Genomic DNA, 20874 nt, shown 5'->3' on the forward strand with positions numbered 1-20874 from the left:
CTGCACAAAATGTTCTGTTCTGTAAAAATGTTCTTTTCACATGATTGTAGATGCGCACATGAGCCAATTTCCTTTGACCTCATATTTAGGGTGGGTAGATTACAATCTAGTATTGCTTTTATTCAACCATTTCCTAGTTGACATCCCTTGTTTGATCATTTTACACAATACCACAGGAATGTTTTAACATAATCAGCAGAACATCACTCAGATATATTTATTGAAGCCATAATGTGCAATGATATTTTAGCTGGGTAGCTAATGCCTTGTTCTTACCTTTAAAATTATGAATATTTCTCAGTGGCTTTGGTTCTAAATGGCCTGCCTTTGTTTGTGAAACGCCTGCACATAAAGTGAAGCTCACAGTGATAAAAACATTTCAGACAGTACTTTTTAATTCGCTTCTTCTAATGCACCTTTATCTACCAGATGGTCAGGAGAGTCTGTCGTCACATACGGCAGACAGCTGAATAACCAATCACAGCAAAGCAGCCCTCCTGCTGATCCAATCTAGCACCAACCAATTTGAAATGGTTCATGGCCACATGTCAGAATGACGCTTCCTTCTGGCAACTGTGTAAATATAAGTTCCCTTTTTCTTTTGGACTATTTTTCCTTTGCACAGGCAAATGCACATGCTGTTTTACTTTTATAACTGGCTGCTGATCAAAAGAAACTCTTCAAATGGTCCCTTTATTCTGCATGTAATCACCGGCTCCTTACAAAAAGATCATGTACAATCATGCTACTTGTTGAGGTGTTTTTTATGCAGTGTATTATGTTTTTTTAATGCTCATGTGCTACTTGTGGCTTACAGCACCTTAGATTCATGGGAATAAAAAAAAACCTTTAGACGTTACATAAACCTGAAGCCACTTCAGCACCAATGATGTAAGGCAGCAGGTAAGTTGGTTCATGCTGTGGTTAACATTGTACAGTGAATCAAGTTCTGTATTGCTGATTGCATTCCAACTACTGATGACGCACACATTGTGCTTTCAGCCGGTAGGATTTCATGACGCAAACATCTTAAATTTTAAAATTAATGTCATTTGCGTCATTCAGTGCCTTTAAAAAGTATTCGCAACATTTACGTTTATGTTTTACTGCCTCACAGGATTGAGTCAAAGCTGATTTGTAGCCTTTTTAACAGAAGAAAAGTCCTTTTTGTAAGTAAAAAAAAGAGAGAGAGAAAGAGAGATGTGTTTTTGAGGAAAGCTTTTAGTTGGCAGAATTACAGCTGTGTAATTCTCTTTCCATTTCTTAGAGGCTGATGTTCTTGTACTCCAAAGCATGTTCAGTGACAGGAAAATTGTATCTTTTCCCTGACATGTGCTCATCAATCACATTTTTCCAAAGTTTTTTTTCTGGGATGTCCCTGTGTTTTTATTGTATGGTTTATGCTACAATACTGATTGAAGAAGGTGAAATCTTTTAAATAGAACCTAGTGTTATCTTTTTAACTATGTGCCCTTTAAAACCTTTGCACTATGTCTCTTCCCTTTGTTTGTGTATATGTATACAGTGTTCCCCTGTATGTACAGCACTGTGCAAAAGTGCAAGGATAAAGAGTAAAATTTTTAAAGTTTTAACAATTAATTTAAACTTTGGTGAGAAGTAGGAAAAAAAAGGTCACGTGATATAATTTCAGACTTGTGTTTTGTGTTGATTACGGATACAGAAACACAATCATGGGCCAGAACTAGACAGATTTAAAGCTGCAGCAGCAGCACATTAGCACATTGTCTTCTTTCTTGTGAAGAAAGAAAAACAAATCAAGTGAGGCATCTAACAATGAATTTAATTGATTGTATTTAAAAGAAAAGTTGAATGGAATCCAGGAACACCTGTAATTTCTATCCTTTGTCTCATAAACATTTTTAATCTCGCAATCTCTTATTTTATGATCAGAACACCTTAACAGAGGTAAGACGAGAGAAAAAGAGAAAATGGGCTCAAGATTTACTCGTACAGAGGAAGAGATCAGATTTCTTTGGGCTACACTGTCAGTGTTATTGACCATGCTGGCCAGTTTCTATTGGTGTTTCTTTTTTGTCAATCTGGGGAAATCAGAGCGCAGTGGAGTGGGATGAGAAGGGCTACACACATCCACTGAGCTCTTGTGGTGTTGTGTGTGTTTGTGCTGGGTGCAAGAGCATAAATGAATGAATATCTTTGCAGTAAATAGCCTGTGGATATGGCTATGTAGAGTGGGTGCGTGTATGATGTGTGGGTTGTTTTCCATGTTGATGCTTTTAGCTAAAAACCTTCTGACATAAAGGCTAAGAGCCACTGATACCTCACCCTCTTCTTTGTCATAATCATAACTACGAAACACAAGCTCAGATCGGTGTATTCTACCTAAAGTACACTAGGTCACAAAATAAAAGTATTTCAGGTTGGAAAGCGTGTTGTTTTTCTTGTTTTTTTTCCCCAATAACTCCTTTCATGTTTGTGCTCACTGCAAGAATCCTTTTGTCTGTGTATCTGCTTTTGTATCTTGTACCACTGCTGTAACACTTCTTTTGTATACGCTCTGGCTGTCATCTTTAACACTGCTATTTTTTTTTTTTTTTGCCCATACTATATATTTCAGTAAAATGGAACTTCAGAGGTATTTTTTATTAAATGCCAAAGTTAAAACACGCTTTCCGATGTTCAAAGTGTATGCACATGTGTGTGAATTCACGTTTAAGTAAAGGAGAAACTATCTGTGTGTGTGTGTGTGTGTGTGTGTGTGTGTGTGTGTGTGTGTGTGTGTGCGTGTGTCTGTCAAAACAGTGGAATGAAAAGGGTAAATGCGATGTGATTGGTACCTGTGGGTGACAGAACGAACTCAATTTCCAATACAGCAGCTGAATGCAGCCAATCAGTGCTGGGCTGTTGTGTGTAATGGCTCTGGTGCCTTTGGGGACTGAATTCTTAAAAACAACCGTACCGGAGCTTCACTACCATCACTTCCTCTTGATGCTCAACAAAACAGGTACGTAAACAGACATATCCCAAAAAGTTGATTCTGTTCATCTATGCGCAGCGTTTTCAGTGGAAGAAACGTTTCATCACTCACCCAAATGAACTCTTCAGTCTCAGCTGCATAATGACGGAAACTGGAACCACTGACTAACAACGAAGCACAAGCTCAGTTTAAAATGTAAATTGACAAGAACACTGATCCACAGTCAGGAGTACTATTCACAGAAAATTGGGAAATGACTGCAATCACAGCACTGAAAGATGTACCCTCTTCTTAGTTCAGAGATGGTCGTTCTCTTTTCACATACGCGGCTTCCTTGACTTTCCTGCTCAAACCACCTTTTCTCCCCCGACAAGGATGTGACAACATCATCGCTAAAGGAGTGACATCTGGTCTGTAGGGGTTCAGGCCCAACAAGGCAGCTCTTCTGTGTTGTGCCAAAGGTTGCTTGGTATCCCCATATTGTGGCAATCTTCTCAGCACTTAATCGCGTACACTGTTTTGCTCTTGTGCCAGAGGACCCGATCCTCAGGGCAGAACAATTTTTGGTGTACTGTAGGGTGTTTTCAGGTTTGAAAGCCAGAAAAACATTGTGTTTTTGAGAAAAAAATGCATCTCAGCTGTTGCTCAAACTCCTGACACATAAAGGATCATTAATGGTGATCTCCAGTGGTGATCGTTTAAGCAGCAGTTATCCCAGTTGAAAAGGGAACAACCATCTTGAACTGACGAGGGGGCGTACAAATACATCTTTCCCCATGTTACAGTGCTGTGCAGCCATTCCCCAACTCTCTGTGAATGATCAGTGGCCAAAACAATTTGCATATTAACAATCATGAAACTGAGCATGTGGCTCTTTGTTAGGCAATGGCGCTCGCTTCGGTCATTATTGCATCTCTGTTGTTTATGAAGTTGAGGAAACCTGCAGAAACTGAAGAGGTCACTTGAATGAGCGGCAAACTCTTTCTCCACTCCACAAACACTGTTTGAAAAACTTTCTGGAATTTCCTTATCTGGATTATTGAGCAGGCACCGAAACAAAATATACACGCTCAAATGCATAAACGCATGATTGTGATGGAAATGATGGTGCCAAATGAAAGATACCTGACCTACAGTCTGAGTGGCAAGGTCAGCAGTTAAATATGCTGGACAATAAGATTTATAAGCAGAGATTCACATTGTGCGTATGTTTGTAAAGACACTTTTGTCAGAACTCATACTCATACACTTGCTTTTGGGAAAATATGAAAACATTATATTGTAATTCAAGGTTATGTTTTCAACTTTTTATCAGAACAACAACCTTCTGCGAACCTTAACCAAGTGCTTTAATTTTCTTAAACGATAATATAAAACCAAATCATGTTATAGCTGTCAGGATGCATTTCTGTGAAGAAAACAATTTTGATTAATGGTCTGTGCAGCAAGATGTCTTCTAAAACAGAGTTGCTAGTCAGCACGTAGCCGATCTTTCTACTGACCAGAGTTCTCGTCAACCCTCTCCTCCACAGTGTGCTCCTTCTGGTGAACCCACTCGCTGTTGCACTTGAAGTAGATTTGGGTGGCAGGTGTGGCCTTGCAGTACAGGTTAACAGGCTTGTTCTTGACTATGTAGGCCTCCTCTGGTTCCATTAAAAACACGGGCAGCGGCTCTGGGGGGTCTGAGGGGAACGTTTCTGGCAGCTCACCGAGACCAATGAAGTCATCCTCAACTGTGAAGAGAGAAACAAAGGAAGAATGGTTAGAAGGAAAGAGAGGACGAAGTGGAGAACAGAAGCCAAACTCCCAAGACAGAAAGTGGGAGGACGGGATGCAAGAGCGGAAAGCAGACAAGAGACAGTGGGACAGTATTATAACCACAGCCTTTGCATGGGATTATCCATGTGCACAGCACACAGTGAAATCCCTATCATTTGATATTTTGGAATGTTTACACAAGTGTATTTTAGAGCGCAGGAAATTCTGTGATTCCTCTCCGGCAATAAGACTGCCTCCTCGGTCTAACCACAATCAGCTACTGCTGAGAAGCGAGCACGGCAGAGCCAATAATGAGAAGCAGAGTTCAGAGGTCGACTCCGAGGAACTGAAATTATAAGCTGATCTATCCGTGTCTCCCATTTTCTCTCGCGCGCGCACGCTCTTTGCTTTTGTCACTTTCTCGCACACGGGCATGCGAGCACGCACACATGCTCCACATCTAATGACCTCAGGCTTCTGGCCCATTTTATGCCATTCCTCGGATACTTCTGCAGTAGACAGATATGCTTCCCTGTAATTACAAGTCCCTTTCATCTCCCTGTCTTAAATCACATACACACAACTGCATGTGCATGCACACACAAACATGGAGGGAAGAAAAAAAAAAGTGGCACAAATATATGGGTGTACACGCCCACCAAATGAGCCCGGCTAACTTTGTAACTCTTTGAAGAAGGAAGGATGAAGCCTATTGGCCATCCCATTTGTCACCTCCAGATCTGTTCTATTATTACCATCGAACCGGTAGACATTAATTATTCACAAGCGTGAAAGAAAGAAGGCAAAGTAATAGAGACAGAGCTACAGTGGGAAACATAAGGTGAGAGAGGGAGGAACACTGGGAGACACTCAAAGTAACTCAGCCAGACAGACATGGATTGAGTCATTGAAAGAGAGTTGCAGCAGACAGACAGTAACATAGCACAGGAGGACAGAAACAGGAAGGCAGACTGTTCAGATAACAAAATACTTTATCAGCCCATCAGTAATTCTTCCATGTCCTTCTATCTACCTATTTCTCTGTCCTGTGTGGACATGCTGGAGCCTTGTTGTCTGACAGAGGTTGCCTCTTGGATGCTTTGAGAGCACTAAATAATGTCTTGGCTGAGCAGATATCTCCCCATGATGTCTCCCTAATGTTATCTCTCCCTCCATACCTGCCACAGATTGAAGCTGATTGCTAGGAAATGAAAGGACAGGAGGAGTCAACCAGAAAATGGCCAAAGCCACCTTCAGCAAGGCGGAGGAGGGGTCTGTCTCTGTCCTGTTATGATGCAGGTGAGGTCTTATAAGAACCTGTCCATTTACCATTTGCACATCCTGTTTTGTAGGTGTGTGATTGCATTTCATCAAAAAAGAGTAAGCTTGGGTGTATTTTTATGGACTTCTAAGCTGCTGCTAGTTGAATATAAACTATAAGTGACCTTTGACCTTTGGGGTTTGTGTTTGTGTACGTGCAATAAAGAGCCACAACAAGTTGTTTTGATTAACTTCCATCATTCGCTGTCAATTCAAGAAATAAGCTAAACATTGTGTGGCCTTTCCTCCCATGCATCTTTATGTACTGTAGGTGATGACTCTATAATGTACAAGTCTATTTAAGCAGACCTCGGCTTACACTGTTCTTTTCTGCTCTATCGTCTTCAGTCCACCCACATCCTCAGCCAGGGGACCCTGACCCAGAAACAGGCAAAGAGAGCCAAGGAAACTCATTAAAGACTGTGTTAGCCTTCTTTCACCCTCCATTCCTATTATCTCTCCATCTCTCCCTCTCGCTTCTGGCTCCGTCGCTCTGTCGAACTCTAAGGCAGGGAGATCTGAAACAGCCATGAAAGCGTGGCTCCCTTACACATAAAGAGACGCGTGTCTCATCTCCTCGCACACATACACCCGGCACAAGTGTTAATGTGCGCGGAGGCACGCACAAACTCGCTTACAGACATTGGACTTCATCAGCTTCCTCAGTGCAAGAAATAATAAATTCAAGTGAATGGAACTAGCCCTGCAGTGAAAAATCAGCCCAGAAATGGGGAAAAAAGAAACATGACAAAATGAAAGACCCTGACTCTTACCAATCATTCTGCTCCCCCTCAACACCCTGCATTAGTAGTTTTATGTTTGTGGCGTACGTTTCCCGTATAAGAAACATATACTCACATTCACTTCCCTGGACAGATTTGTTATTTTCGTTCTTTGAAATGTGACTGGAAAGCTTCTTCCTTGTCACCTACAGCCAGTGAAAGCTGGAAAGTAATGTGAGGCACCGTGCTGTAAGGCACAAGTGGCTGGAAACTAGCATAGACCGAATGTACAGGTCTACAATGAGCAAGCAGGGAAATTAAGAGGACCCATCCAGCGTCGGCCGAGTGCATAAACAAACTATGCACCTCAACAGAGTCAGTTCACAAAAAGTAGGAAATAAACAGACTGAACTGCAGGAACATTAATCAGGAACACTTGCTTTCTCTGATGTGCAAGGTTTGTTAAAAGGCAATATACAAGGGTCTATTTAAGCAACAACCTGTGTTGGGAGTAATCTGAAATTATATTTATATAAGTGATAACATTCTTCCTTTCATATAAATGTGGGAGGATTTAGTTGGGTTGGGATTAGTGTGACTTGACTGATGCTAATTTGTTTTCATGCTTGCATAGTGGTGTGATGATTAGCACTGGCCACCTTGCAGCAAGAAGATCCTGGGTTTAAATCCAGTCTGGGGTCTTTCTATGTCGGCTTCTTCCCCAATTCCAAAGACATTCATTGGTCATTTTAAACTGGTTGTGTGTCTTTCTGTGTTAGTCCAGAAAGTGACCTGTCCAGGATGCATCTGCTTATGACAGCTGGGATGGGCATCCACCCGCTGTAACCCTGAATTGAAGAAGTGCAAGAAAATGGATAGATGGATTGTACTTGGAAGTTAGCCAGTTAATAAGCCAGGTTTATTAACACCTCTAACCTGTTCATAGACACGATATGTTTGTGTGTTGATGTAAATTGTCCGTAATCTCTTTAAATACACTTTTTGAATCACGACTGTTTCATGATATAGCCAATTACTGATCCCTGTGTATCGCATTTTGTCAATCACTGCTTAACATCTCAGTACGTTCCACCTTTGCTCCCTCACCGAAACAATGCAGAGGGCAACAAAAGCTCAGACTTTTTCTTTTTCAGTTGGTGATAAAATAGTTTAGATGTTTAGGCACTGGCATATTAAAAATAATGAGTGCTCGTGACAATGCACAGTTATGTTGTGTAATGGCATATTGCAATGCTTCTAAAGACCAAACATGCATTATGAAATACATTTTTAGTGTCACTGTCCTTTTAACAAGAACATTAATAAGGCATGCCTTCAGTGTTTGATATGCAATATGGACTTTTCCAAGCATCTGCAATTCTGTAACTTGACTTTAATCAGAAAAAATCTAAATTGCTTTCATATTGAGTGTTTAAAATTTAATGAAATATGTCCTTGCAGCACTTTTATTCAAATTGTATTTTGCTCTGTAATTGGGGTAAGTTTTCCTAATGCATACTGTAACTCTTATTAGTGAATATTTTAAGACTCAAATTGAATATTACTTGAATTTTAGATCAAATTCACAACACAAGAACAAAAAGAATTTTGAAGGCAAATGAGCTGCTAAAGAAAAAGAAAACCCTTAAAAATAAGTTTACTGGATGAATGGATACTGCCATTTTGCATCGTCAATGAATTTATTAGGTAGAAGGCACGCTGGTCTGGAAAATGGAAAGACAGATCAGAATTAATCGAATTAATCCGCGATTAGTGAGTGGGAGTGAAGCAAGATAAGAGAAGGTCTTGGCAGTGACTCTCTATTTTGGCTTGAGTTCACTCCAGTAACTGTGGGAGTGCAGCAATATTAAGGGATGTTTACATTTTGGACATGAACAAATCATAGTCAAAACAGGCGCATAGCACTGGCACAACAACATATATTAAGACAGAGTCCCTGAGATAAGACGTACACTAAAAAAAGAAGTGTTGCATAAATAAATCACAGTTGCCCCAAAAAGTGGGAAACCCACATCAGAGAAGAAAGAAAGAAATTCATAATAATTATGAGATCATATTTCGCAACTTCAATGTGGTCAACACTGAGACTTTGCAAACATGTGAGCACTAACCACGTGAAGTTGACCATTTTGGACGTGTGATAATCACAATAACAATGTAGGCAGTTCACTGTAGTGAATGCCTCAGTTACACAAGCCTAGAAAGCAGTTTACGACTATCGGGCAACCTCTGGAAAAAATGTGTATTCTTAGAACCTTATTAGGTCCAATATGACAAATGGTTCTAATGTAATACAAGGACAACGTAACAGGAGAAACCTCTATGCAGTAAGTGCTAAACAGATTGCAAAACCAGCAAAACCAAGAGTGACCAGTTTAACTAGCCAGTGTTTACTTTGCTGGTTATTATTTTTGGCGAGTTGATACTGATATTGCCAATATTGTCTTTAACATTTTTTGGCTTAAAATCATGTTACTGCATCTTAGATATGGAATAAAGTAATAATAGATAATTTATAGGAGTATTTATAAGTGGAAACTGGTTGACTTCATCAAAAGTTGTACGAACAACGCAGTTCAAGTCAACAACAAAAAACGACCATAGCATATCTGGGGTATTCTGGACTTCAGTTGCTCATCCATTGCCCCTTTGACACACACGCACACAGACACACACACTGAAGGCACGTCATGGATTGACAGTTACATTGCAATGCAGCTATCAAACGTTGATGGATGCACTGGAAATGAGTTGGGGTCCAATATCTTGGGCAAGGGCAGTTAGCCATGGATCGAACCACCGACCTGACAGTGGATGACCTGCTCTCTCTCTCTCTTGAGCCACTGAAGTCACAAAAACTTGTAAAAGCTCTTGTTCTTTTAAATTTTGTGTTTAGGTGCCAGCTGTAGCCAAAGTCAGTTCTTCGCAACAGACACTCTGCATATGTCCAAATCTGGAACCAGGGAGATTTGTGTGGATTTTCTACAGTGAGTAGAAGTAAATGGGATTTCAAAGTAAAACACTGAAACACAATATTACTACAAAATTTTTAGACTAGATGATAGGGCTTCAGTTTTCAAAAACCATTTCTGAAATGCTGAAAATACACTGTAAGGTGTTGTTTACTGATACAGGTGATACTTTTTGATTAGAAAATAGCCTGCATTATGTACACTATGTTTGCTGCACATACTATAGAATGAACCGTTTTCCTGCACCGCATGCCTGGTGTGAATATTTGTAAGACCGTATATCTTATATCATATATTGTATGTGAGTGCTTCTGATAACAGCATTTCAATGCTGGGCTGTGACATCACCGCGCAAGATAAGCCGTCTCCATTTTATCTGTACTCAAGCTGATTTATTGTCCCAAAGAAAGCACTGTATCAGTTGGACAATGTTTCCCTTCCATCAGCGGTGAGTCAAGCATGAAAAAGAATGAACACCAACATAAACCTCCTCTCTGTTCATCCCCGTTTTATTCTGATTTGTCCACTTTGCTCTCCTCTTATTCCTTCTTGCCTTCTTCCTTTCACCTTCTTTTCACTCAGCCCTCTCATCATTCATGTATACATCCCTCATCTGGATATAGAAAAAGACTGGTTGGCTTGATCGCTGGACAAGGGTGGAGTTTTACTCGGCGGTGTTTTGCTACTCCGCTATGGGGAAGGACAAGAGGTGCTTTGCATCTGGGTGGTCAAGCAGAATAATAAACCATCCAGCTGTCAAGTCAAGTGAAGCAGGATAAGTAGACTGTCAATCAGATCTCCCAATAAATGTACTTTAAGCACACCTACCCATTATATTGAGTGAACATAAATCTATGGTAATGACTTTCCCCAGTCAATACTTGTTAGTATTGGATTAAGTAAAGACCCATACATCCCACTGGCTCAAAATCGATATGTATGGCTGTTGGTTTAAAAGCAAAATCCTTTAGAAGCTCCATGAGAAATGGGCAGAATAAGTACAGGCTTCCTTCCACTCTGATGTCTCTTTCCAGCTGAGTGCTTTATATACACTCGTGTGTCTACACACATTGTCTGCAGGGTCCCGTCTCACACTCGGCTGCGGCAGGTATTTATTGATTACTGTTAAGGGCCAGTGACCTCTCCCTCGCCCCGTCCTATCTGAGCCTCTCTGCTGAGGCATGCAAAGCACACTCATATATCATCTCTAGGGAATCCTACCATCACACAACCTAGCAAGGGAGGAGAAATTTAAAAAAAGAAAAAGAAAAACAACAACAAGACATTCCCTAAAAGTCAGCATTGAGCTCAATCAGCTCACTGCACATAGTCATGTCATTGCAGGCTGAAATCACAGCGACCTGGAGGGAGAGTTCACGTACACCAAATAAACAGAATGAATAATTAAATGTGCTCAGTATAGCAAACCCCAATTCATTGGTTTTATCTTTACCGGCGCATGTGATGTAATTGGAAAAATTAATGCACAAACTGAGTTCGGCTACTGTGGTAAAGTACAAACACGCAGCTGAAAAATACTGGAATATTAAAGAATGGGAGAAAAGGAGATGCACATGTAAAGTTTGCACGATATTCAGCTTCCTAAACTTTTCCACAGCTTCCTCTGTGACTTATAAGTGGCCAGATAGGTGGAGAATAAAAAAACAATTTTTTAAATTTAAAAAAAAAAAAAAAATTTAATTTTAATTTTTTTTAAAAAATTTTTTATTAAAAAATACAAAAAAATAAATCAGCAAAAGCTGATTGTGTTTTTTTTTTTGTTTTGTTTTTTGGGAGGACAGACCCACTTCTGTCTTTGTGACTTTGCACATGCAATCATGTCTTTCTCACTGTTGGCGTTTACATGTTCTCTCTGATCATTATCCCTGACCTTCACTTGGTTCTCTCTGCCTGCACTCTGGCAGGAAGCAGCTGGCGGTTGCCAGGGTCATGCTAGGCCTTGGTCACTGCCTGTCCAGTTGCATGATGGTGCCAGAAAAGACTAGGTCAAAGCATCATAATTATCAAGGTTCACCATTTCATTTTTTTTAAACACATTTTCACTGCCCCAAAAACTATATTTTGACGTAATAGAAGACTAAATGGAAGTTTTTAGATCAACACATTTTTAAATGTTACTGCCTGTGGTTGAAAACACGCTGTGTGCCAGTCAAGCAGTTAATCTGGTCTGACTTTTTAGCTGGTAATAGAAATTAAATGATGGATTGAAGACTAGAAATCTGCTCTATGTTTCTCAAACCAAATGTAATTCTATTAATTAATAATTATTCAGTTATGTGATAGGAGACACTAAAGAGGTGAGAAAAAGCACGAGAGAAGCCAGAGACCTTGACAAACGAGATAGGTGACTGATCTTTTTAAACTAAAGAAAGCAGCATTTTATTCAGTGTTCATCCAGCGTCCGCTTTTCCCTTTACAAGTGGGAACATGAACACTGAAAAGTAACTAGGAAAAAACAAGGAAAAAAAAACAAGACAATTAAAATTTATGTGTAAAGACCAATAGTAGGCTTTTCAATTCAGTGAGCAAGTGGTTGAATTGCTTTGATGCATAAACGAGTACGACTATTGGCAATTAAAGCCCATTTAGATGATTTATGTTTCTCCTCTTTATTCTTTTATAATGTTTGAGAATGTTTTTGCATTCACACTTGTTGTCTTACAACCTTAAAGTTGCCATTAACTTAATGCATGACCAACATTTTACATATTTAATTTCATTTTGGGATGTTATTTTAGCTCCCCTATCCTTATGTGTCACATTCTCTGTTTTTCTATTGCTTTTTCTAAATGTTTTTTTCTCCTCAGTCTCCTGCAGTTACGATTACCTTCTCATTGGATACAATATGCTCCCCATCCACCCCCCTTTCCCTCCCGCATGTGCTCATGGATGAAAAGTCATTTCGGTGCTTGATTGGAGAATGATGCTGCTACTTAGAGAGTCAGTCCATCAGCACTGAGGGAGGAGAGCGCAAGGAGACAGAGAAAAGCTCTGGAGGAGAAGTGGCTCCCTGGGGCGTTGTAGCTGTGATGGGTGAGCTGTCAAACGCCCCATTGTCCAAATTACCCAGCAAGCACCATGCCGCCACCCAGGACTAATTTATGGTGCAGCAAGGCACGGCACATACATTGCTTTCTGAGTTTACGGGAGAGAAAGAGAGAGGAAAAAGGTGTAAGGAACAAGTGGGCTGTTCAACCTAACCCATTCCAAAGAGGTACAGCAGGGGTTCAAACACTGACAGTACAACACAAACCCCAATTAACTTCACACAGGATGGGTATTTGCCATCTTTATGCTTCAAGTCCTCAATGACAGGTGTCAATATGAATATGTGTCATGCTCCCGCGCCTCCCTGCCCACCCACAACTCGAGCACTTGCATTCACTGATGCACAAACACTTAAATGATGTTTTAAAGCAGCCATTGCATACATAAGCCCCATTGCTTGGCTTCACTTGCAGACATAACGACTGGTCCTTTTATCGCAAAAATGGCAAGCCTATTCACTTGTCACATGTCACACCCCTGGGTGCCCGAAACCAGACAGGGCCATCACCCTACCCCATACTGACCAGCGGGCCATGGAGTGGAGCTGTGCTTGTCAGAAGGAGACGCGCTGCACTCTCTGACCCCTCACTGTGCCCAACGCCTTGATGCGATGCCTCTACTTGGCTAATTGGCCCATAGCAGTAGGCAGCCTGTTTCTGCCACTATCGAAAGGCCAAAAGGCCAGACATACAAACAAAAGATGACAACAGATGCACAGGATCATCTCATTAAAAAAAAAAAAAAAAAAAAAAAACTATGATCAGAATAAGCTACATAACTTATCAACAACATAAACTCTGGAGAAATTAATTGTGCATGCAAGAAAGTGTCAGCAAAATAATCTCATTTACATTTGTTTTTGCATTTGACATTTTGGCATTTGTTTTAAATGTACTCATAAAGCGGTTCAGAGGATTTCTCAAATACCTCACATCAGCTTTAGAAGTGGTTTACCAATGTACCCGTGTCTTCAAAAAGACAGAGAGAAATCTCACGCCTTTCACCACCAGTGTAGACTGTCTTCACACTGGAGAAGAGCTGCTTATCAAAGAAAATTAACAGTAACAAACTCTTTTTCAGCACTAAATTAGACTCCTGAAAAGACACGAGTACCGACAAGTAGAAGCTGCCAATCTGCTCATGAGCTACACTTCAATATTTGTCCTGTGTATATCAAAACATACTTTATCTGCTATACATGAATTAATTACTCTTATGGCCTTTTGTTACTTGCATGTAAAGCTCAAGAATTTTCCATTCTTCAAACCCCTTCAACATGTTTATGTTAATGTTTCTGTGTCTCGTCTAGCCTTGCCTTAGTGTAAAGCCATTGATAATTTGGACATATGCATACAAAGAGATTAGAGTGTGATTTCAGCAGATTTTTGAAAGCAAAATGTTTATAATACCATGTCTTTCTGCTTTGAATTACACCGCTCCTCTACTGTGCAGCTATCAGCCGAAGATGACACGTGACACTGCAAATACATTCAAAAGTTCTGAGTGGAGGACTTCTAAATGTAAATCATTTGTATTATATTATATAGACATTAAGACTCAATTTGAATTTTTGTGTATTTTTCTATGGATTCACAAAGCAATAGCGGTACCATTGATACAAGACAGCAAGGTTAGAGAAGACATAACAGCGATGTACAGGTGTAGCGATGAGGATCGTAACTGCATAACTACATAGAATCAAGACAAGGCAACCATCTCATCATTTCTCAGTGATGTGTTCTCATTTTATATGCCTACCTCACACATATATTCTAAAGCACTCGAATGTCCAACCTCACAAAAATCCCTAGCAGCACTTTATCTGAAGGACATTACAGACTGGAAGTGTGTCAGAAAGTGCGAGACACCATCCCCAGAGCATAGTCTATTCTGCACGTCTGTCACAGAATCTGGCTGCCTGCTTATTCCTCTGAGATGCACGGGCACATAGAGCCCTCATGCCCACATCAACCTAAATCTTATTCTCGCCATCTCGTCAATCAAACTGCAAAGTGAGAAACCATAAAGAGACATACGGTGCCTTGAAAAGTTCTCTCTCTCTCTTTTTAATGTTCTCTCCACAATTGTGCCTTCTACTCTGTTCCCGGGCCTACTGCTGAGCTGAGGATTTGTGTATTTTGACCTGCAGCCATCTACTAAAGACCTCAGATATGATGGGAAATGAGAAGATCAGGATTTGTTGTGCGCTGTAATATACCAAACATGGGTGTATGCTCTAATGCGGGCTTTGATAGTCTAACCATGGGTGTGTATGTGGGTGTGTTTGTGTGTGGAGGGGTGAAGTATGCGTTTGCATGTGTGTACATGTGTCTTTGTGTGATGGCTGAATTAATGTGACAAGGCAGATGTAATGCAGAATCATAAATCTTAGCCCCGGGATCACTAGAGGGAGAGCAGGAGGTGATATATTAAAGGGCAGAAACGCGCACACACCCACACGCACAAATGCCGCCGTTATGATGCTGATAATAAAAACAAGAACCCGACCGCAATAGCCAGCTAATAGACATGACTCCGTATCTAGGCCTAAGGGCGATGACACGCACACACACACACACATGCAAGTGACACCAGATACACACCGAGAGCACAAAACACAAACTCTATCCGCTTTTCCAGCAATTTATTATGCCGCTTTGGGCCTAACAGCTCAAGTGTTAGATATGGCTGTAATACTGTTAAAATCTTAATACTGTTACACAAGCTCGCTGTTGTACAACATGCTAATTCTTTATTTACAGTGCAGAGAGCATTAGATGGCAGTAAAAAAAAAAATTGCAACAGTGCTTCTGTCGAGAAAACTGCAACCACTCACTTTATCAAAAACACAGATGAAGCCAGCTAGTGTTACTATAAGTTCCAAAAAGCCTCAGTCGCAAAAGAAGACTGACCAGCTGATCAGTTATCAGAGTGTATCCCAACAGTCTGCTCAACAAAATCTGACAGCTGTCACCATCGACTCACTTGCTTTTATGCTGTAAAAAAGTAGTAGGATTTGCTACTACAAATCCATCTTGTGTTTCCAGATACTTGACTGCCTGATCCAAAGATAATAAATGTCATTCACTTATAATATAAAGGCTGATTTTTCTATGTTTCAAGCTTTATTCCTATAGAAATAGGTAATAAACTCTCTATATTATGCACACATACAGTAGGCTGGTTTCGCTACAAACACAATCCCCCTCTGAATTTAAGCAATAATTAATGCATTTCTACTTTTCTTCTGCATTTCTGACAACAATTCATATTCAACTTGAATTTACAGTCAAAAACTTGCATCTCAGCAGGCCTGCAGCATATTTGCTCTTCCATGTAGATTAAGTGTGTTATTTTAAAAATGCTGAATTCATTCGAACAAGAGGAGCTGCACAGCAACACAGTCAGAATTGCAGCTTGTTTGGCTGCTTTACAAATTGTTCTGCGGTGCAGAATCTTTCCATTGTATTTCCGTACCGCTAGTGTGTCCTCCTGCATGCTTATTTAAGGGTAGCCAGGACGCTTGCTGGGCTTACGCCTAAAAAGAAAAGGGCTTTGTAAGCATTCGAGGGTAATTGCACCACGCTGGTTTCTGCACACAGGCTGCATTACATACATGTGTAATTACTGTAGGATGGCGACTGTGTAGTTTTTGGGTGTGCCAACACCCATTAGCTCACATGCACTTGGGTCCATTTGGGGGACTCCCTTACATGCAAAGCCCTGGCAAAATTGGTTTAAACAGCCCATGATCATCATGACCATGAATCAGCCCATTTCATACTGTTCCATTCTCTTGCAATAACATCTTGAATGATCCTCTGTATCCTTGCTTACTCAAATATCAAGTAATGAATCATTTCTATACAATCCCTGCCTTGTGATCCAATGAATGCTTCTATAGGTGGTAGAGCAGGCTTAAAGATGGAGTGACAGTGAGGAATCTGCAGTAATTATGGCACTACTTCATTGTATAACAGACACAGACAAAAGTGGACATATGATGCCAGTGCTGCACACTCATAAACCATGCCACTATGCTGCTATGACCCTGACCGAACCTGGTATCACAGGATCATATCCCGACTGCTTCCATATCCGGCTGAGATAGATTGCAGTTCACATCTGGAAACAGAGTGCATCTGAAATATGTCTTGACTGACTACTTCAGATCAGATTCTGCTGCCCTGGTCAATTTTGATTTTGATTTATTTATTTATTTACTTCACTGTGGGAAGAGAAACTGCACACGGATTCAAACCAACCCAGACAAGTTTCCATAAAGCCAGAAGGGAAAGTTTGAGGGAGAAATATGAGATTTCAAATCAAGATGTGAAAATAGAGAATGAAAAAGAGCTAACTAAAAGCTACGACTTTAGTTTCTCTGCTTGGGAACTATGTCTAGTCACACAAATGTGACAAGACATCTCACAGAGATGAGACCCATCTCCATATGGTGGTCCCATGCACCTTCAACTATATGAGACTACATGTCGTATCTTGACAAGTATGCTTGTGTTTAGAGTCGTCCACTTTTGACTCGAGCTACAGACACAAACCCACAAGCGCGGAGACACATGTAAGTAAAACAAGAATAACGGCCAGAGGCTCACAGGTATTCGATACATGCAAATATTATGAGGCATTTGCTATTGCCTTTGGTTCTGAACCCAGTTGAACATCTATGGGGAATTTTGGACTGGCTTGTTAGCTTCGTCCTCCGACGCCATCTAAACACCAAACAGTTCACTAGAGCTCCAAAGACTGAAAGTGTTCTGCTGGCAGCAGAATAAGAAATGATCTATTCCACTGAAACACTGTACATAAACAAGAACACGTAACAGAAATACAACACTGCCCAGCAACCTGTGTTTCACACACGCGCGTGAACGCATACACACACACACACACATACACACACACTCACGCACTGACATCACACCTGTTAATGGATGTGTTAAGAGGAAAAGACAGTTGGTAGGAGGGCAGGCATTTGGTGCGTGTTTGTTTTGTGTGAGTGTGTGTGTTTGCGTACGTGTATGTGTGTGCGATGGGTGGCGGGGATGGAGGTGGGGGGTGGGGGGGTGACTCCATTAGGCAATCACACACCCTGCTCCGCTCACCAGGGGACTACTGTCAGCCTGTGATTTTGCCCTGTACCCCTCCCAGCTCTCTGCTGCTCACTGCTGAAATAGGTCAACCACATATAATGGAGGGGCAATGAGGAGTAAGTATGCACTCCCCCAAGCCTCCATCTCCCCATGTCCCTTTACACTACCCCACCCGTTGCTTCTGCCATGCCCGCAATAGAAAAGCAAGCCATGGCACCCCACGGACAAGCAGAAACCGGCTGGGGAGAGAAAGCCAAAGACAGCCACAACATGCCGACCTCGCAGCCACAACACTCGTTTACACAGCCACGCTTGAGCAGAGCAGATTCCTGGCATCTCATGTGGAATACGCACATTTACGAGACAAATCTGTAGCATTGGCTTAAAAGGTTAATCTCTGCAAAATTAAATGAGAACGGGGAGGGGAAATGGGAAAAAAATCTAATAATGAATATTGTGTGTATTGTGTGGAAATGTTTGCAAACACAAGACGGTTCATCACTGTCACTCTCCAAGGAAACACGAGACTGAAAAATGTCTTTACAGGGACTGCATTATTTCAACATTAAGTTGGCAGTGAATTTAATGGTCATGGGGAGCTTGTGAAAAAGAAAACTTGAATAATGTCTTCTGTGGCTCTGGGGAGATTTTAGCCAAGTCTGAGAAAATAAATCAAGTGGAAGCATCCAGGTATCACAGCCTGGAAATTTACAGATAATGTCATTCAACATATGAGTTGAATTATGTATTGAATTCATAGACTGTAGATAAAAGATGGATGTAGGCACTCTAAAGTCACTGACTGGATCTTGAAGTCTTTAAGCTGAGCATTTTGAAGCATCTGCCCAAAGCATGTGGACTAAAACTGGTCAAAGAATGCATCTTTAAGGCACCTCTGTACTGGCTTTACTTTTCAGGTCAGGAAGCTACATCAATCTTTTAATTCTTTATTACCAAACTCTCATTTGCAGATCTATTTCAAAATGCTGGTAAAATTGAAACCAAGTTAGAGCAATAATCCTTTTTACCATGCAAAACTGGATGAGTATATCACACCTTCAATGTGTCCCAGACTGTTGTTTTCTTCTACTAACACAGAAATTTTGCAGAACTCAAGCAAAAAGTGAGAGCAACAACAAAAACTTCATAATCCAATTATAGGTGCTTTATTGATCTAATCGGCTGTTCACAGCAGATAAATTATACATCATCAGGGTGTCAGGATAGACCATCACGTGTTTTTGTGCGTACAACTAACTGTTCAATTCAATTCAATTCAATTTTATTTATATAGCGCCAAATCACAACAAAAGTCGCCTCAAGGCGCTTCACTGTAACAACAGAAAAGTGATGTCATTTTCCCAGGAAAGTAATATTTAACTTTATACCTTTCAGTAAATACAGTTCCTGGGACACTATCAAAAATTGTACACAATATGCATTCTTCTTGCCAATTATAAAAACGAGAGTATGTCAAAAATGAAGCTATGCACATACTCAAAATACAATTCCTGTGCTTTGAAATGATTTTGTGACATGTCCATTTATAATTTTGAGGGATACAACTTTGACATTTCAAAAGGAATTTTTCAATTTCTTTTGAGGCTTTTTGCACTTTTCAGCAATATATTTAGTTACTATGGACATATTACAGATGTACATGACTAAAATTTGGGATACAAAGGTTGCATCGATGTATCGCAAGCTTCTTTTTAGAAAAGGATACTGAAGTAAGTAAAAATGTAAAGATGAGCTTTGGCAGACTTGGGATTTTGTAGGTAATAAAGGCTTAAATATCTATCCTGACACTTGTCACCTTGGCTTTTTAAAGCTGAACGTGATGAGTGAGAACCTGAGGACAATGCATGGCCCTACATGAGCAGGCTATGCAGTGACTTTGCACTGCAGTTAGTGAAATGGCATTTAAAAGAGAAGTTGGAGAGTCCCATTTTTAATGCATTATTGAATGTATTAAAAACAGACACGTACTAATACAGTATACACTTGTGTCAAACTGAGACGTGGTGTGTGCTATTCCAGCCTGATAATGCATGCCAAATATCTCTTCGGGGAAAACATGTCAATGTGTGTTTTCCATTGTTATGCCATTAAAGACTACTCTCAAGTACAAACTTCCTCAGTGTTTATGTTTTTCCCCCTTTGGGAATGTTTTTGCATGCTTCACCATTAGAATCCACTCTAATGTAGACATAAAAGGAACTGCTTAAAACATTGTGTTTTTTGTGCAAAATCGTATTAAATGTGAGGATTTAAAGTGTTTGCAGCTGAATACTGGAGTGGTGGGAAAAATCCCTGATAAGTAATCGTAGCCTTCATATTGACAACCCAAGAAACCAGATTTATTAAAAACTGCCATGTTTAGACTAAATTCAATATTTTCCTTCTGCTGTACATATGAAATATAGCTATTGATTCAAAGGCAAATCAGATATACTGGGATCACTTATCATAAAACATGCATGCATGCACAGGTAGTACAGTGTATGGATAAATCTGGACAAGTACACATACATTCATACATATATACAGTCAAACATAACACTGCCACACTAAGAATTCTTCTGCGTGCTCTGGTTTTCTAGCCTTCTTCTCTTCTACCCCTTCTCTACCTCCCTTCTTACTTTGCATCTCCCTGCACCCTCAACTCATGTTGTCTTTCCTCTGCAGTCTCCATTGGCTGTGACCTTTTCTCCAGTGGAACAAGATACTGCCCATCTCCATCGCCCTCATGCATTAATGATCTGTGGTAAGCTGAGGGCATCTGTCTGACTCCCAGCCTGTCCGCTGCTCACCCCACTTCCAAGGACGGAGCTCAGCCAGAGCCGAGCTCAGCCACGTTCCCTGTCACCCGCAGGAATATGCAGATAAATAGCCACAGATAGCAACAGCACAGCGGACTAAAAAGTAGGGGCTGCCTCTTCTCA

The 20874-nt window shown here is 40.6% G+C and overlaps 1 protein-coding gene across 4 annotated transcripts in view; it reads right to left on the reverse strand.

Moving 5' to 3' along the window:
* unc5cb (unc-5 netrin receptor Cb) overlaps positions 1-20874 on the reverse strand; it is a 128860-nt gene that overhangs the window by 59104 nt on the left and 48882 nt on the right. For all 4 annotated transcript variants that reach the window (XM_087843704.1, XM_087843703.1, XM_087843702.1 and 1 more), the window contains exon 2: positions 4459-4689. In XM_087843704.1, the coding sequence (XP_087699830.1) occupies positions 4459-4689 (231 nt within the window). The remainder of the gene's footprint in view (positions 1-4458; positions 4690-20874) is intronic.

Source organism: Neolamprologus brichardi, chromosome 7 (assembly GCF_056152115.1).
Source record: "Neolamprologus brichardi isolate AB-2024 chromosome 7, ASM5615211v1, whole genome shotgun sequence".
Classification (NCBI taxonomy): Eukaryota; Metazoa; Chordata; class Actinopteri; order Cichliformes; family Cichlidae; genus Neolamprologus; species Neolamprologus brichardi.